Here is a 19521-nt window from a genome sequence, read left to right on the forward strand (position 1 = left end):
ATGGTATGCAATATTGGGCATGGCAATCCACTCACACCAACTCAGTTGTTCATCTTTCCCTGAGGGCTGATTGATAAATGGATACTGTACTTGGCTTAGGGTAGGGTATATGTGTGTTTGTGTGTGAGATTACAATTTGTTTGTTAGAGAGAGTTTTACTTACGTTTTGCCCTGTCACTTTACCTTGTTCATGTTTATTGTCTTTACTTGTGCATATATGCACTCACACACACACACACACACACACACACACACACACACACACACACACACACACACACACACAACACACACACACACACACCCTATCATATGCCAGGTATACACATATGTGAAGGCTCAGAGTGGGGTGCCTAAATGTGTGTGGATGTAACCAAGATGTGAAAAAAGGAGAGATAGGTAGTATGTTTGAGGAGAGGAACCTGGATGTTTTGGCTCTGAGTGAAACGAAGCTCAAGGGTAAAGGGGAAGAGTGGTTTGGAAATGTCTGGGGAGTGAAGTCAGGGGTTAGTGAGAGGACAAGAGCAAGGGAAGGAGTAGCAATACTCCTTAAACAGGAGTTGTGGGAGTATGTGATAGAATGTAAGAAAGTAAATTCTCGATTAATATGGGTAAAATTGAAAGTTGATGGAGAGAGGTGGGTGATTATTGGTGCATATGCACCTGGGCATGAGAAGAAAGATCATGAGAGGCAAGTGTTTTGGGAGCAGCTGAATGAGTGTGTTAGCGGTTTTGATGCACGAGACCGGGTTATAGTGATGGGTGATTTGAATGCAAAGGTGAGTAATGTGGCAGTTGAGGGAATAATTGGTATGCATGGGGTGTTCAGTGTTGTAAATGGAAATGGTGAAGAGCTTGTAGATTTATGTGCTGAAAAAGGACTGATGATTGGGAATACCTGGTTTAAAAAGCGAGATATACATAAGTATACTTATGTAAGTAGGAGAGATGGCCAGAGAGCGTTATTGGATTACGTGTTAATTGACAGGCGTGCGAAAGAGAGACTTTTGGATGTTAATGTGCTGAGAGGTGCAACTGGAGGGTTGTCTGATCATTATCTTGTGGAGGCTAAGGTGAAGATTAGTATGGGTTTTCAGAAAAGAGGAGTGAATGTTGGGGTGAAGAAGGTGGTGAGAATAAGTGAGCTTGGGAAGGAGACCTGTGTGGGGAAGTACCAGGAGAGACTGTGTACAGAATGGAAAAAGGTGAGAACAATGGAAGTAAGGGGAGTGGGGGAGGAATGGGATGTATTTAGGGAATCAGTGATGGATTGCGCAAAAGATGCTTGTGGCATGAGAAGAGTGGGAGGTGGGCTGTTTAGAAAGGGTAGTGAGTGGTGGGATGAAGAAGTAAGAGTATTAGTGAAAGAGAAGAGAGAGGCATTTGGACGATTTTTGCAGGGAAAAAATGCAATTGAGTGGGAGAAGTATAAAAGAAAGAGACAGGAGGTCAAGAGAAAGGTGCAAGAGGTGAAAAAAAGGGCAAATGAGAGTTGGGGTGAGAGACTATCAGTAAATTTTAGGGAGAATAAAAAGATGTTCTGGAAGGAGGTAAATAGGGTGCGTAAGACAAGGGAGCAAATGGGAACTTCAGTGAAGGGCGTAAATGGGGAGGTGATAACAAGTAGTGGTGATGTGAGAAGGAGATGGAATGAGTATTTTGAAGGTTTGTTGAATGTGTCTGATGACAGAGTGGCAGATATAGGGTGTTTTGGTCGAGGTGGTGTGCAAAGTGAGAGGGTTAGGGAAAATGATTTGGTAAACAGAGAAGAGGTAGTAAAAGCTTTGCGGAAGATGAAAGCCGGCAAGGCAGCAGGTTTGGATGGTATTGCAGTGGAATTTATTAAAAAAGGGGGTGACTGTATTGTTGACTGGTTGGTAAGGTTATTTAATGTATGTATGACTCATGGTGAGGTGCCTGAGGATTGGCGGAATGCGTGCATAGTGCCATTGTACAAAGGCAAAGGGGATAAGAGTGAGTGCTCAAATTACAGAGGTATAAGTTTGTTGAGTATTCCTGGTAAATTATATGGGAGGGTATTGATTGAGCAGGGCCAAGGCATGTCGGTGATATTTGTGGGGAAAGGGAGCAGGCAATAGAATAGCAATGAGATTGAGGGAATTGTTGGTTTCAGTTTGAAGTTAATCAGGCTATGAGTGCTTGTGACATTAAATGGGATTTGTAAGCTAAAGAGTGATGTTCCGACTGCATTTAGGAAGTACTCAAACTAGCTGCCAGTAATTGTTAAAGTCTGCTCATGTGGTTTCCGTATTATGTTATGGTTGGATGCAAGTTATAATAGGTTCCAGTTTTTTATCGAGGCAGTACAGGTCATGGTGTGGTTACAGAGGAGTGGATGAATTGCTTTAAGGATACCAAGGGAATTAGGTTTTATCCGAAATTGGTTAGATGCATGTTCATTATGGATTTAAATTGAGTTTGTTTATGGCCAGGTGTAGATGTATGGGTCTGAAGAGGAAGTTAGTTGTATAATGAAGAGAGTCATCCAGGACGCCTTTTGTAGTTCTGCAGCTTAAGTTTCAAGTGAATAGGCGTTGTTTGGGAAGATGAGAAAGCTTTAGATGTTTAAAAGTGTAAGTCGCAGATGAATTTAGAATGTAAATGGAAATAAAGAAGGTAAGGTAGTAGTTGAGGCTTAAGTCAAATGGTAGGATGAAAAATGTGTACAGAGGATTAAATGTGAAAAAAATTCAATAGAACTTTGCTACGAGCTTTTGCACAGAACATGATTTTTACGTTGATATAGGGTTGGGAGGGAAAATTTAAGAGTCATATGTAAAAATGTTGAAGTCAGCTAAAGTTGGAGGAAAGCAAAATGGGGTCTTAAGGAAATAGGGTAAATCTTACAATGTTTTAAAGTTAAGCAGTCTGGGGACCGCAAAGTTGGGAAGGATGATGTGCTGAAATGAAATGTTCGAGGACATTACACTGTTGGAGGTGGATGATCAATCAAGTAAACTAAGGTAAGAAGATTTGGGAAATAAAAATTGGTGAAAGAGAAAAAGTGCATGAAATGAGATTCAGATTGATGGAATTGAGAAGTTGAACCAAGAAGGATAGGTGATGGACTGAAAAACGAAAAAGGTGGAGAGAGCAATATTGGAGGAACACTCAACAACAACTAGTTTTCTTCTTTCGGGCGGTGAATGAATGGAGAGTATTGGCTTAGGGAAGGGAAATATTGTTTGTTGATTAGCGATGTTGTTAGAGAGGAGTTTTACTTCGTTTAGGCCCTATCAAGGTACTTGTGCAGTTGTGTTGACTTGGAATATGCACACACTAACACACCACAACAGTACTACACAATATACATCGTAACAGCAGGGCACACACTTTCTAACATTTCACACAGCCCTACATAGCCAGGTATACGACATAGTGTAAAATAACAAAAAAGAAAAAAAAGATACGTTTACAAGCTTAAGAGTCGTGGCTACATGAGTGTAAAACTTTCTCCCTGTAACTCACAGGTGATAACACGCTGGTAATAATCACAGTTAATGTTGCATACCAGAATTACTCTTTACTGAAACATTACTTTCCTTGTTACAGTAGCCTTAAACCAAGCAAAATAATGTAACAGACAGTCAAAAGTCAAAATCCTAATTTTGCCTAATTTCTTTTCTATTTTTTTTCTTGTTTAACTTTTTTTTTTTTTTTTTTTTTTTTTTTTTTTTTTTTTTTTTTTTTTGTCTCCCGCGTTTGCGAGGTAGCGCAAGGAAACAGACGAAAGAAATGGCCCAACCCACCCCCATACACATGCCTTGATTCAATCCACTGAAAGCACGTCAACCCCGGTATACCACATCGCTCCAATTCACTCTATTCTTTGCCCTCCTTTCACCCTCCTGCATGTTCAGGCCCCGATCACTGAAAATCTTTTTCACTCCATCTTTCCACCTCCAATTTGGTCTCCCTCTTCTCCTCGTTCCCTCCACCTCCGACACATATATCCTCTTGGTCAATCTTTCCTCACTCATTCTCTCCATGTGACCAAACCATTTCAAAACACCCTCTTCTGCTCTCTCAACCACGCTCTTTTTATTTCCACACATCTCTCTTACCCTTACGTTACTTACTCGATCAAACCACCTCACACCACACATTGTCCTCAAACATCTCATTTCGAGCACATCCATCCTCCTGCGCACAACTCTATCCATAGTCCACGCCTCGCAACCATACAACATTGTTGGAACCACTATTCCTTCAAACATACCCATTTTTGCTTTCCGAGATAATGTTCTCGACTTCCACACATTCTTCAAGGCTCCCAGAATTTTCGCCCCCTCCCCCACCCTATGATCCACTTCTGCTTCCATGGTTCCATCCGCTGCCAGATCCACTCCCAGATATCTAAAACACTTCACTTCCTCCAGTTTTTCTCCATTCAAACTCACCTCCCAATTGAATTGACCCTCAACCCTACTGTACCTAATAACCTTGCTCTTATTCACATTTACTCTTAACTTTCTTCTTTCACACACTTTACCAAACTCAGTCACCAGCTTCTGCAGTTTCTCACATGAATCAGCCACCAGCGCTGTATCATCAGCGAACAACAACTGACTCACTTCCCAAGCTCTCTCATCCCCAACAGACTTCATACTTGCCCCTCTTTCCAAAACTCTTGCATTCACCTCCCTAACAACCCCATCCATAAACAAATTAAAACATGACAATTAGTAGATGTGCTGCTTTACTCATTGTTGACCTGCTTCATTGCTGTTGAAATTGTTGTCAAACCTTAGGCACAGAAACTGGTGTGCTTTTGCATTTATTGAAATAGTGGCAAAGTGTATGAAGCACTGATGTCTTAAATTTATTCAAAGTCATCGAATATTATCACTATTCACATTTGGAGTTAGAAACAATATCTAGTCTTAGTAAATTTCTGAAGATCATTGCCATTAGAAATACTTCAAATTGGTTAAATAAACTTAAAATTTTGGCTACTTGATTTGTCCATTTAATTGAAATTCAATCTCCTTTAAAGATACTGTGTGTGTATATATATGTGTACATTGAGATGTATAGGTATGTATATTTGCGTGTGTGGACGTGTATGTATATACATGTGTATGGGGGTGGGTTGGGCCATTTCTTTCGTCTGTTTCCTTGCGCTACCTTGCAAACGCGGGAGACAGCGACAAAGCAAAATAATAATAAAAAATTAAAGATACTGAGGTAGAGTAGGAAATACTGTTAACTGTTCATGGTATAGAACTTTGATCAGCAGCCCACTCTCCTTATAGCCACTGTTGTTTGACTTATTACTTGGATTATTGAGCCTGGAAAGAGAATCCAAATGTTATTGTTCCCAGCAAAGAAAACTTAAAGCCTGTTGTGGCCCTTATATGATTATGAGGTCACATTCCTAGAGGTCTGTCATTATGGCAGAATGTCACTGAGTCAGTGAAGCATATGTTATAAGAGGGTTGTGTTCATGAAAAAAATTTCCCCTGTCTAACTCCTATTTACAGACTATACTCAAAGAACCTAGCTTACCATCAGTATACTAGACTCTAACATGATATAATTTAGTTAGTATCTGTTGCCATATCACTGGTAAATCATATGAAATTTATTGGGACTTTCTGAGAACGCTGATGATGTGAACTTGATGTGGTGGTGGATCAAGGGCTACTGGGAGAGAGGAGGGTTGACTAAACTCACTCTACACCATCTCCTGAATTATCTCATTCAACGAGTGTTTTAACTTGAGAGGAAGTAGAGAGAGGAGAAATTTGCTTTGTTATTTTGGAAAAGTACTCCTGTCTTAGTTGTGTGGCTTGCCTTTTTCTTTTTCTCCCAATAGATTTTCTTATAGGCAAGCTAAGAGCTTATAGCTTTTTAGAGAACACCTGGGCATATTCATTGTTAGGATTCATCATTAATAAGTCACAGCCTTGTCTGCATAATTAAACATTATCTGCTAAGCCCTTTGGTTGTGAATTGGACTTTGGTAGAGGATGTACTTCTTGTGCAGTTTTTCTGCCTCCAACTGCGTGAGTTACTCATTGGTCAGATCCTCAGAATGGAACTCCAGCAATTCACATCTTACTCCTCACTTTCTTCAAAGCCAATACCGTCGGCCAGGATGTAACTCCAGCTATTCGCATCGCATTCCTCACTTTCTTCAAAGCCAATACTTTAGGCAGGAGTAACATTTGTCTTTTGGACCTGGATCATTGTTTCTTCCCGCCCAAAATCTTAAGAAACTGTGCACATACTCAGGTTATAGATTACACCAAACACCGTTCATCTATGTAATTTAACTTTATCCCATGACAGTTTGATGCTGTTCACAGTATCTCTAATGTTGTACATCTTCTATTTGATTATAGATGTACCCTTCCCATCTATACCATTGATTAGTTGATAGAATGGCCTCCTTAGGTAATATATGTGGAAGATGGTACTTATACCCTAATCCATGGGCAGAAGTAGTGTTTCTTGAGTGGTACTCTGTCCTGGCATCTCCTTCAGATTTTGGAATGATTTTTTTTTTCTTAGTTGTCTTTTTATCAAATTCATTAGTTTTTCTTATATGAAGGTTTGATGCCTGTGTGAAAGGTTTAAATTTTTTTATTTAAGTAAATTGAACACTTTTTTAATGGTGGAACATGATTCCAACCAATTATGACAGTGCTTGTGGATAAATATCTTATTTTATATTCCATTTGTTTATGGATGGGGTTGTTAGGGAGGTGAATGCAAGAGTTTTGGAAAGAGGGGCTAGTATGAAGTCTGTTGGGGATGAGAGAGCTTGGGAAGTGAGTCAGTTGTTGTTCGCTGATGATACAGCACTGGTGGCTGATTCATGTGAGAAACTACAGAAGCTGGTGACTGAGTTTGGTAAAGTGTGTGAAAGAAGAAAGTTAAGAGTAAATGTGAATAAGAGCAAGGTTATTAGGTACAGTAGGGTTGAGGGTCAAGTCAATTGGGAGGTGAGTTTGAATGGAGAAAAACTGGAGGAAGTGAAGTGTTTTAGATATCTGGGAGTGGATCTGGCAGCGGATGGAACCATGGAAGCGGAAGTGGATCATAGGGTGGGGGAGGGGGCGAAAATTCTGGGAGCCTTGAAGAATGTGTGGAAGTCGAGAACATTATCTCGGAAAGCAAAAATGGGTATGTTTGAAGGAATAGTGGTTCCAACAATGTTGTATGGTTGCGAGGCGTGGACTATGGATAGAGTTGTGCGCAGGAGGATGGATGTGCTGGAAATGAGATGTTTGAGGACAATGTGTGGTGTGAGGTGGTTTGATCGAGTAAGTAACGTAAGGGTAAGAGAGATGTGTGGAAATAAAAAGAGCATGGTTGAGAGAGCAGAAGAGGGTGTTTTGAAATGGTTTGGTCACATGGAGAGAATGAGTGAGGAAAGATTGACCAAGAGGATATATGTGTCGGAGGTGGAGGGAACGAGGAGAAGAGGGAGACCAAATTGGAGGTGGAAAGATGGAGTGAAAAAGATTTTGTGTGATTGGGGCCTGAACATGCAGGAGGGTGAAAGGAGGGCAAGGAATAGAGTGAATTGGAGCGATGTGGTATACCGGGGTTGACGTGCTGTCAGTGGATTGAATCAAGGCATGTGAAGCGTCTGGGGTAAACCATGGAAAGCTGTGTAGGTATGTATATTTGCGTGTGTGGACGTATGTATATACATGTGTATGGGGGTGGGTTGGGCCATTTCTTTCGTCTGTTTCCTTGCGCTACCTCGCAAACGCGGGAGACAGCGACAAAGCAAAAAAAAAAAAAAAAAAAATATTCCATAGGCATCATTATGAAGGACATTGTGGCTGAAAAACCTAAGAGTATCCATGAACATTTTGTTATTGATGGAAAAGAATATTCAGAATGTTAAATAGAAAATGTGATATTTTCTAAAGAATGTCACTGTTGCAGGTCCTTGGTGTCATTCTAAGAATTTTGTACCTTGATTGTTGAATGTTATCACGAAATGTCACTGTATGAAGCATCATAATGTGAAACTTAAGAAACATTTGTTTGGGAGGATGAGTATCATCTCTCTGATGACACCAATAATGTACACCTAAACCATTCTTGGTGATGGATGTTATGGTCTTTTAGAATGTAGTGCATGCTTGAAAGTTAAATTAGACCTGACAAAAGAATGGTGAAGACACAACACTTTGGTTTGTCTAAAGTTAAATGCTGCTTTATTTGTAATTTTCTTTTATTGATCACATAATTCTGAACACTATCAGTTACTTTTGGCTTTTTTAATCAGTGTAAGATATCAGTCAGATAGCTGGCTTCATTTTCTTTTCATATTGATAAGTGTCTTGAGACTCAGAAGTAACTTTATCTTATTTGAAAAAAATAATCTGAAGTGATTACACATTTTATAGATAAAAGGATGTTGGATTAACTGGGTCCTGCACCTTTGATGGAGGGTAAGCATAGAAAATAGATATTGATTGAATATTTGGAAAAAGAAAATTGGTGTTTTATTTCATTAAATGTAGAGTAAAAATGAATGTCAGCAAAGAAATATATAAGAGCATTAGTTGAGATTCAATGACTCTGTCAATCTGTTTGCAACCATTAATGGCTCATTATAACAGGAAATAGAGATGTAGTAGCTTTTAGCTTATCAGCCATTTGTAAGTTGATAGTTTGAAACATAGCTAGAGCACAGCTTCAACGATAATTGATGTAATATCTCTGAATCTTTCAGGTGTGATAAGAGTGTAAATGTGTGCTTCTTCCCTGATGGCCAGTGTGGCTTGAATGTGGAACATTCCATGGCTGATGCCCCTGCGATGGGTCATGTCTGGGAATATGCCATGACCATGGAGTGAGTTTCATTTTCATTGTTAAAATATTTAGCTTATGTAAAGAAACTTTATGCAGTAATGTCAAACAAAATATTATGTTTGAGTCATCATCCACTTTTGTTATTTCAAGCTCAGCACAATCTTTCAAAATATAATGTTCCTTGTTTTTCTGTCTTTTATTGTTTCACTTTATTTGTCACTTTTGTTGTAAATAATGAACTGTGGTGACTGCACCTTTAGTCCTTTCATTTGAGAGGCAGCTCAAACCCATTGGAATGAAAATCTACCTAGCAATTTGAGTAATTGTCTTTTCAACCACTAGGCATACAAAATATGTGGATTGAGTTAGCTAGAATACATGAAACATGTCACAATAAAGTTCAGTTAAATACCAATTAATCCTACCTCCCCTAAAGTTGTACCTGTTTGTTTCATATGAACAAAAGGTGGATATCTTCACTTCTTATCTTAGATCACTGTGATTGTGTTAGTATTTGACTTGGATGTAAGGGATAAAGGAAAATCTTAAGAAATTTTTTTGAGAAGGTTGCCAAGTTAGTATCCTTTATAAGGTCTGCAGTTTCGTGAAGACCTTGTGTGTCTCAGGGTTCCTTGGGACTTGCAAAGCTAAGCTTTAGAAATGTCACAAGCTCTGCATGTGTTACAAGAATCTCGATCATGCCAGCCTTCACTAACTCCATGATGTATAATCCTTACAAGCCATATGAAATGTTTTAAGCCTATTCCTTCTTGGTTTCCCAGAAGGATCAAGCTTCTGCCTTTTTTGTAGCTTTATAGTATAATCATTTTTCTTTCATCAGGGCAAAATTTTAACAGACAGTTTGGCATTTCTTTGATGTTCAAGTTTTAGAGTACTTTTTTAAGCTTTTGTAGCCCAGATTACTTTAGGTGAAGGTTTATCTTATGCTATGTCACATCTCAACCATCCTGAAGCTTTCAGTGCCTTGTCTGCTCAAGATATGAATCAGCTGTCATTGTCTTGTGAACATCAGGCAAGGGATGCTCTGAGAAGGGCATTGAGAGGCTAAAAGGCATAACCTTCATAGTTTTATCCTTCTTGATGTATTCACGGTCAGGTTCTTCCCAAAGAAGTTTTGGCATGATGGCTTTTGGGTGGAAATTTGTTGCTGTCAAACACAGCAGTAAGACTAACTTTACTTTCAGTATTTTCCCAGCTGTAGCAAAGGATGCATAGAAGCTGACCATCCAATTTTAGGTTTGTTTATGTCACTGGACAGGATTTTCAATTTTTTTTTTTATTACAATTAGTTTTTGGCAGATATTATTTGCTGTTGCACTGGTTGCTATGGAGGAAGGTAAGTCCGAAACAGGGTTATTTCTCAGCCACATTGAAGCTTGGGTACCGCATTTATTTGAGATGTAACTCTGTTGTTGATTCGTTGTTGATTCTAAAAAAAATCAGGCCAGGACTGCTATGAAAAGGGTGTTTGGTGCTTAGAGTGGTTGCCTGCAGTACATTGTCATTCTCCAAGATGGATTCAAGCTCATATAACTAAATTGAGAGGTAACCCTTGATTTCTCTTACAACTTAATTTTAGCATGGGTTAGACAGCTGGGGTAGAAACACAACTTTTTAAAGAAGTAATGAGAATAACTTTTTTTTTTTTTTTTTTTTTTTTTTTTTTTTTTTTTTTTAGCCATAACAAAGAAAGTCTAAAAATGAGCTACACCATTTTAGGTTTATATAAATCTCAGAAACTGAGGATCCTTTTTCTTATAATACCTAGTTGCCTTTCTCAACCAAGCAAAGGAGTATTATGAACAAATGAACAGTGAACTCTTTTGCGTTTGTGCAGCCCAATGACACCATGTTATTTACCACATTGATCCACTTCTTTCTTTCCCGTGTATATGTCTCGCCCTCAGCTGTCTTGATACCCAAAAGCCCTCGGTACTTCAGTAGTTGTAAAGCTTCACTCCTCAGACCCAGGTAGCTTCCTTTCCTTTATGCCTCATGCACATGTAGATATAGGCATTCTGTTCTCAAACATACAATCTCTCCAGATCACACTTAATTAGATTTTCTTGAGGAGAGTGCTGTGTGCTAGCCCTGCCATTTGGCAAAGTGGTTGGAGCAATAGATAGAAGTAATACATAGGAACATTAGACAGGAGCATTAGATAGAAACATTAGGTAGAAGTAGTAGGTAGGAACATTAGGTAGAAACATGAGGAAGAAGTAATAGGTTAGAAAGTTAGACAGGCACTTTATGTAGGCACATTAGATAGAAGTAGTCAGTAGGGACATTAGATAGGAGCCTCTAAAAACACAGCACTAGAGTTACCTTCTGCCAGTGGCCTGTAAAGGATGAGGCACTAAAGGCTAAGAAGCTGCACTGGAGTTCACTAGTTGTGGAAACTTCTGTTGTGCCCACCTTCTTGAGGCATCAGAAATATAGATAGACAGATAGACCCAGATGCCTCCTTCACTCAGTCCTTTCATCTTGTGTTCTCTACCTCCCCTTTGGTTCATACTTTTCTGACGTATAGATCTTGTAAGTAAGTCTTTCTTCACTCATACTCTCCACATGTACAAGTCATTTCAGCACACCCCCATCAGCTCTTTCTACCATTCCTCTCTCTTACACACTGTTATACATTTTGCGATCCACCATCTCATGCCATGTATCATTCTCTGGCATTGTACTTCCAATATGTATACTGTTTTCCACTCTTTGCGCTGAAGACCTAAGATTCACATCCAAACAACTCTGCTGGGACTACTATACCTTAAGACTTGCCCATCTTTAGGCTAGCCAATAGTGACCTCCCCTCCCACATAACCCTTAATTAATGCACACAGGACTGAAGCCTGTTTTTCCATTCTTTGATTCATTTCAGTCCCCATGGTTCTTTTTACTGCCACTTCCACTCCCAGATACTTAAGGAACTTCACTTCCTCCAGGTCTTTCCTATTTAAACTTACACTCACAACCATCTTGATCTACCTCCCCTTGTGCCTCCCATTTCCCTCCTTTTACTCTCTGTCAGATCTCTACCAAGAGACCTTATTCACAGTGTAAACACTAGTACAGTGAGAAATGTGACAGTTCTCATCCTTATTTGGCCCCCTTTTTCACTTTGAGGCCATTTAGAAGGATAATTGAGCTTGATCCTCTAGAATGATCAATGTTAAGAAATTTCTCTTAATTTTATCTTTTCCTTGGAAAGTGCAGCATGGAGACAGTAAATTCAAAATCATATAATTCCAGACCTTAAAAGTAGTTCTAGCAGGGTTTGCCATTTCTCTTTCTCCTCTTGGAAGTAAGAGCTTTGTGAATATAACCCAGACCATGCTAAGGTCAGATATGCACTTTTGAGGCATCTTTTAAATATTTCTTGCCAATCTGGGGTTGACTTATGGAAGCTTAACTTATGGATGTTTGACAAATGGACATGTCTAATGTTAATAGAAGTTTAAGTGGAATTGAAAGTCTTAGCCACCCAATTCATGGAAAATTTTGGAGTGACCCCAATTCCTCTGTTGTAGAATTACACCTTAGAGTCCATATATAAGGACATTGTAAAGCTTGTAATGGAAATGGCTTTGATCATCCCCAATTTTTTCCTGACACAAAATGGAATTTGACAAAAAAGAATGAGATGGGATTTTTCATAGCTAAATGCTTGGAGAGCAGGTTTAGTTGACCACCTTACAGAATGTCTGCCAAACCTCTCTGTAAAACAACAGGTCAATCATTATGGACCTAAAAGATGCCCACTGGCACATTTGGGTTCACCCAGGAATAGGAATGTTTTTACCAGGCAGCTTGATGTGTGCTCAGTCCCACAAATCAAGGGAGTAGGAAGGTGCCAGACTTGAAATTTGAGCTCTAATTATAAGTCCTGCTAATTTCCAGTCAGAACTTTACATGGCTTCAGCATTTGACCGTCTGGACAAGGTTTCAGACCAGTGATGTGACGTGGTGTTCTAAAGAGTGGTTAGATTTATAGGCAAAGTGGCATGTAACACAGCTAACACAAGATCACTTTTTTTCAGAAGGCTCAGGGAAACTTCAACTCCATTCCAAACGGTTGATGAATCAGATAGTGTGATTCAGGGAGTGATGTTGTCAAGCTTATTAACCCTCCCTCTCCCTCTCAGTAACCTTCACTCCATCCCATCTCACTCCTCCACCACCTCAAGCTCTCACCAGCACATTTCAATGAAGGTCTGGCCTTGATGTGGACTTTAGTCCATGACTGGAGCCTTCAACATAGAAAATAAAAGTTTTTCTTTTAATATCATAAAAATCACCTGATGAGAGAGTGTGGTATACCATATTGTTCTTATGGTATGTTGTTTCATATGTATTTTGCAAACTTAAGGGTTAGATAGGGAAATTTTTTCTCAGGAGAGCAACCTCAGTTATATAAAAGATTTCATTTTCTCATATAACAACAGATTGTATAGCAAGTTTTTCAGGTATGCAATCCCATTCCTAAGTGGAGACTGTGTACTAATCGATCCCTCAGACTTTTTCCTGAAGATGATAGACAGTTTTCTCCCTACCATTCACATTGTTCCTTGAATTTTGAATTATATCTATTCCTTTATTCCACTCAAAATCTGTTCCAAACTTTTCTTAAATACCTGTGCCCCTTGAAGTAATCTTTATTGCTGTGTTGATTTAGTTGTCTTTTACTAAAGTCTTACTTCTGAAATTTGGGATAACAACAAGCAATTTTTAATGTTAGATGGGTAAGATGTGTGTTTTCAGTAGAAATGAAGGGTCAAAGAAGTAAGTGGTGAATAATTATAAAAAGATGAATAATGAAACATTGTTGTTGAAAGGGATGTGAATTGAAAAGTCAGCCAGCTCAAGGCACTGTATCTATTTTAATGCAATTAAGTGTGTATATGGTTTATCGTTAGGGTTTATTTTAGAGATTATAGTTACAAGGTAATTACATAGACAGTATACTTTTTAGGGGTGTTCTTGCATTTGCTAATATATATGATGAAACAATAGAGAAATTTTTAAATTCTCAATTTTAGAATTTTTATCAAACAGAGTGATTGAGAGAAGATATCTCGATAATGGAGAAGTGATGCCCCCGCCAAAGTCTTTCAAACAGAGCCACTTCACTTATCCAAGGCGAATCATTTGGGACATTACAGATGCCCTTGAGAAAGAAATCAATAGGGCAGTTATACTCAATCAGAAGGTAAGAATATTCATTAAGCCATAAGGAAGGTAACGGTTGTTTGAAGACCAGCATCTTTTTTATCTTGAGATGATTTTAGAGAGACAAGTCGATATACAGTCTGCTTTGAGTTGGGGACTCTGGGACTTGGGTCAGTTGTTGTTTGCTGGTGACATGGAGCTTGCAGATTTGAATGAGAGAGTGTAGAAGTTGGTTTCAGAGTTTGGTAAAGGGTGTGAGAGGAAAAAGTTGATAGTAGATATGAATTAGAGTTGGCTGCTTATGTGCCCCCACCACTAGCTACACCACACAGTACTTGAAAAGCTTCTGTGTCACATGATTACTGTATGGCCATCGGCAACTCAAGGATGGGCTCTTTTGACAACTGCTTCTTTCCCTACACGTCAAAGCTTTGCAACCCTCTTCTTTCTCGTGTCTTTCCCACTGAATATGATCTGGCTCATTTCAAAAGACAGGTCTTTCTCGCCTTAAAAATTTGTAAATACTTTCCCTTGCCTTCTCCTTTTCCACTTCATAATTCTCTCTCTATTTCAATTAAGGCCCACCTTGATGTGGACTTTCGTCCATGACTGAAGCCTTCAACATAAAAAAAGTGAAAAAAGATGGATTTGTTAGGGTTTGAACAGAAAGAACTTGGAGGAGGTAAGGTGATTTAGATACCTGGGAGTGGATACAGCAGCAAATGGAACCATTAATGCTTGACTGAGGGGACTGTGGTCTTGGGTACATTGAATAGTGTGTGGAAAAAAGAGGTCATTGTCGGTAAGGGCAAAGATGGGCTTATCTTATGGCATAGTGGTCCCATTGATGCTGTATGGATGCAAGGCATTTGCTGTAGATGAGAAAATATGGAAGAGGCTGAATGCGTTGGAAGTGAAATGCTTGATGACAGAATGTGGTGTCTGGATGGCTGATCAAATAAGAATGATAGGGTAAGGGAGAGCTGTGGTAATATGAAGAGTATGGTTGAGAGGAGGTTTACGACATATGGAAAGGATAAGTGAGGAGAGGTTGACAAAGAGGGTATATGTGTCAGAAATAGAGGGGACAAGAAGAAAGTGGTAACCAGATTGGAGAATAAAGATTGGAGTGGAAAAGGTTTAGAGGGCTCAGGGCTTGAACATTCAGAAGGCCTAAGGTGTGCATGGGATAGAGGGAATTGAAATGATATAAATAATAGGGAATGATGTGCTTTCAGTGACCAAACCAGGGTATATGAAGCAGGTAGGGGAAACCACAGAAAGGTCTATAGTGCCTGGTTGTATATGGGAGGCTTTGGTATTAATGCATTATACATGACAGCAAAAGAGTGGATGCAAGTGAATGAGGCCATTTCTTTGACTGTTCCTGGCAGTGCCTCAGTGATGCAGGGAAAGGGCAGACTAGTATAAAAAGAAATATTCTGTTGTGTTCCTTTATCTTTACATGAGATACAGGTACACCACCGATTTTCTGGCTCTTTTGGTTCCAAAGCCTTGCCGGATTAACCATTTTACTGGACTAACCATGGTCACCTAATGATAATTCATCAACACACCTCTAACCCACAAATTATACATCTCCCATGTGTCTAAAGTATACCATGGACTACTAGAAATTTAAATTAAACAAATTTTAAATGTAAATTAAATGAATAAATGAAATACATTATGCACCTGCTCAGGACTGAGATGCTCGTCAGCTACGAGTTTTACAAATTCGTCCACATACTCAGCAGCTCCTTCATGGTTTGCGGACCGCTTTTCTCGGCACACTTTATTTATGGAAATTCCATGACGCATCTTGAATCTTTGAAGCCATCCTTCACTATAGTCATGCTCATGTTGTAATTTAAGTTCTTTAAGGAACAACTTATCCTGGTTCATTATCATGCTTCCTGACAAGTCCACTCCATCGCTCCGACTCTGTTAAAACCTTTCCATCATCACTCGATCGTACTCAGTGCTCTTACCATCTTTCATAGTTTTTCTGATTGTCATTTGCTTCGTGGAATCGCTGTCTGCATAGAATTCCAATGTTTTCTCCCTTTGCTTTTTTATATCATAAACAGTTGATGAACCAGTACTGTAGATGTCACACAGTTTATGCAACGAAACACCACGGTCCATTTTTTCAACAGTTCTACTTTATCATGGATCGATATGGACTGGTGTTTACATTTGACACCATGACTGACACTCTCATATGTCTTAGAAGCCATAGTTAGGGTTAAATTTAACCAAAACAAGCTAAGAATTTACCTCAGTTGCTGGAAATTTGATGGTGTACCTGTATATGGTTTGGGCACATGGAGAGAATGAGTGAGGAAAGATTGACCAAGAGGATATATGTGTCGGAGGTGGAGGGAACGAGGAGAAGTGGGAGACCAAATTGGAGGTGGAAAGATGGAGTGAAAAAGATTTTGAGTGATCGGGGCCTGAACATGCAGGAGGGTGAAAGGCGGGCAAGGAATAGAGTGAATTGGATCAATGTGGTATACCGGGGTTGACGTGCTGTCAGTGGATCGAATCAGGGCATGTGAAGCGTCTGGGGTAAACCATGGAAAGTTGTGTGGGGCCTGGATGTGGAAAGGGAGCTGTGGTTTCGGGCATTATTGCATGACAGCTAGAGACTGAGTGTGAACGAATGGGGCCTTTGTTTTTTCCTAGTGCTACCTCGCACACATGAGGGGGGAGGGGGATGGTATTCCATGTGTGGTGAGGTGGCGATGGGAATGAATAAAGGTAGACAGTGTGAATTGTGTGCATGGGTATATATGTATGTGTCTGTGTGTGTATATATATGTGTACATTGAGATGTATAGGTATGTATATTTACGTGTGTGGACGTGTATGTATATACATGTGTATGGGGGTGGGTTGGGCCATTTCTTTTGTCTGTTTCCTTGTGCTACCTCGCAAACGCGGGAGACAGCGACAAAGCAAAATAAATATATATAAATAAAATAACCTGTATATCAAGTAAATACAACCTTACAGCTTACTTACACACATATTCATCTTATCGTCAGTGTGCTAAAGTGAGCAGAAGCTCCCACAATACTATACACTTCACAAAAATTCCCTTAATTTACTAGAAGTGGGTCTTCAAATGAAACTAATCATTATACTGACACTTCCATCTTCATATGCAAAACAAGTTACTTTAATTGCACATTGTAAAAAATCATTTTTGTAGACACTACTTGAAATACAGATCACATACAGCAAAACCCTGTTTTAAAGAACTTCATTGTAATGAAATTCAGCTTCTAACAGACTTTTTAGACCCCATTAGATTAAGTTTCAGGTCTAGTGGAAAAGTCCGTAAAATTGTGGTACAACATAATCAAAGCTGGATCCATTGGACTGAGTTTGGGATTTAATAGAATATTCCATTAGCTCCTGACCTCACTCTGGGATACTGGGCATTGAGAAAACAAGTTACAGTTAGTAGTGCATCATGCTCATGATGCTCAATAATTTTAAAATTTTCAGCAATGTTGAGACGGGCCTTTATACCACTAAAAACACAGATTTGCAAGAAAACGTGGACACCAATTTTATGGTCCAATACTATTTTTGTACGATTGCATCTACAAAGGTGAATATTTTATTTAATTGATATGAAATTTCAAGATAAGACAAACTAGCTTCATCACTGCCTTCCAGTCTGAAATAAGCTCATGCTTGGTCAAGACATAAATGAACTTGATGTCCATGTTTTCTTGCAACTGCTGTGTTTTTAGTGGTGTAAAGGCCCACCTCAGCATTACCAAAAAATTGAATATGATTGAGCATCATGAGCATGGGGTTAGTGGCTCATACCTTATGCAGGGCTGTAGGTTCAGTAAGAGCACATTTTGTGACTTTATTGAGGCCATAGACAAAACAGTGTCTCAAGATCCCAGTAATATCTGATCATTTGGTCTTAAGCTATATACAGAAAACCTCAACTGGCTACTAAGATATTCACTTAATAGAAAAGTATCAGTGCAATGAGAATAGACGAGAGCAAGCATCATACCACAGTTTAAGAAAGGAGAGAGGGGAACTGTCCTGAAACAGACCATTATAGCTGGCAAGCATGTTCTATAAGATTCTAGAAACTACCTGAAATTAGAAAGTACCTGAGTTGGTATGGGAGTTATGTGTAGTGAGTCTTTTGGACCTCTTTGGCATGATAAGCACTGATCTTGGTAGAAGAGGTCAGTGAGTAGATTATTGGTTCTTGGGCTGCCATAGGATATTCACTACTATCCCACACAGGGTTAATAAGAAAATTGAATTTTCAGGCAAGCATAAAGTGGGAACTCTTTGGGTGGATCGAAAATTATCTGAGTGGATGGAAACAAAGAATGCCTGGCCAAGTGTTGTTTTAAAATTAGTTTAAGTAAACAGTGGCATCCCCAAAGGGCTTAGTCATGGGACTGTTGATATTCCTGAAATATATAGATTGTTTACCAGGAGTATTTGAATTACACCTGAATAATTTTGTGGATGATGAAATTGTAAGATGTAGAGTCAGATTGTGATAACTTACAAAAAAGATTAGACAGGCTCCATGATAGGGCAGGCTTGCACAGCACTAAGAAAGCCAGGAACACCCACCAGGTGTTGTGATGTGAATGTGTCTTTGTGGAGTGTGCACAAGGCAGTTGAAGAGTACAACAAGTGTTCTGTCCTTCACTGGGGAAGTTGTATCTTAGACATGAGGGGTCTAGTGATAATATAAGTGTTTGTAATGCCATAGAGATGGACAGTGCCCAGATCACAGACAAGAAAAGGTAATTTGTACATGTATAGGGTGTGTAGTTTCAGATGGGTGTCTATCTAACAGAGTGAGGTTTGGGTAGGGAGGTTGGTTATTATTCAGTGCTTGTTGGGTTCATTTCAGTTTGTGGGTGTTACTAGACTGCATGGCAGTTGTTGGACTGCATGTGAGACATCCCCTTCGATGAGGCTGAATCATCATTTTTACAGGAGCCCATCATTTTCCTGTTACTAGAAATAGCAAATCCTTGGAGCTGTAGGAGCTCATGGAAAAGTGGTCCTGAAGCAACTGGGGCAAGTGTAGATTAATGAATTTCATTATGTGACTTTTTACATGTTATAGTTGTTGGGAGAAGGGGGATTTGTAAGTATAAATTGTGGAAATATGAATTTGGGACACATATTTTATCTCGCCTTGGGGGTTATTAGTTTGTTGTTGAGTGGTTTGGATGGATAAGGTCTAGTGATGTTGCGAAGAGCTGAGTGCTGAGCATATTGAGGGGAAATTGTGTCTGTTCCTCCAAACAAGTATGAAAGAAAAAGAAACAAGTATAATTGTTGCATGTTTGTGGTTATAAGGCAGCTGGTAGTTGTTGTGAAAGCTCTGTACAGTATTGTGGTGCTGTATTTGCTTTTGACTGGGTGGATTACTAGGCATTGGGGTGACACAGATGAATTATTTGTTGAGGATACCCTGGGATTCTTTTTCCTGTCCATACCTGGTACTATTAATTGTTC

At 39.3% G+C, this 19521-nt stretch overlaps 1 protein-coding gene across 2 annotated transcripts in view; it reads left to right on the plus strand.

Moving 5' to 3' along the window:
* Positions 1 to 19521, plus strand: part of LOC139753855 (carnitine O-palmitoyltransferase 1, liver isoform-like) — a 222979-nt gene that overhangs the window by 177012 nt on the left and 26446 nt on the right. For both annotated transcript variants that reach the window (XR_011713780.1, XM_071670794.1), the window contains exons 12-13: positions 8723 to 8842; positions 13879 to 14032. Coding sequence is in view for 1 of the 2 variants with exons in the window: in XM_071670794.1 (XP_071526895.1) it covers positions 8723 to 8842; positions 13879 to 14032 (274 nt within the window). In the remaining variant the exon portion in view is untranslated. The remainder of the gene's footprint in view (positions 1 to 8722; positions 8843 to 13878; positions 14033 to 19521) is intronic.

Source organism: Panulirus ornatus, chromosome 15 (genome assembly GCF_036320965.1).
Source record: "Panulirus ornatus isolate Po-2019 chromosome 15, ASM3632096v1, whole genome shotgun sequence".
Taxonomy (NCBI): domain Eukaryota; kingdom Metazoa; phylum Arthropoda; class Malacostraca; order Decapoda; family Palinuridae; genus Panulirus; species Panulirus ornatus.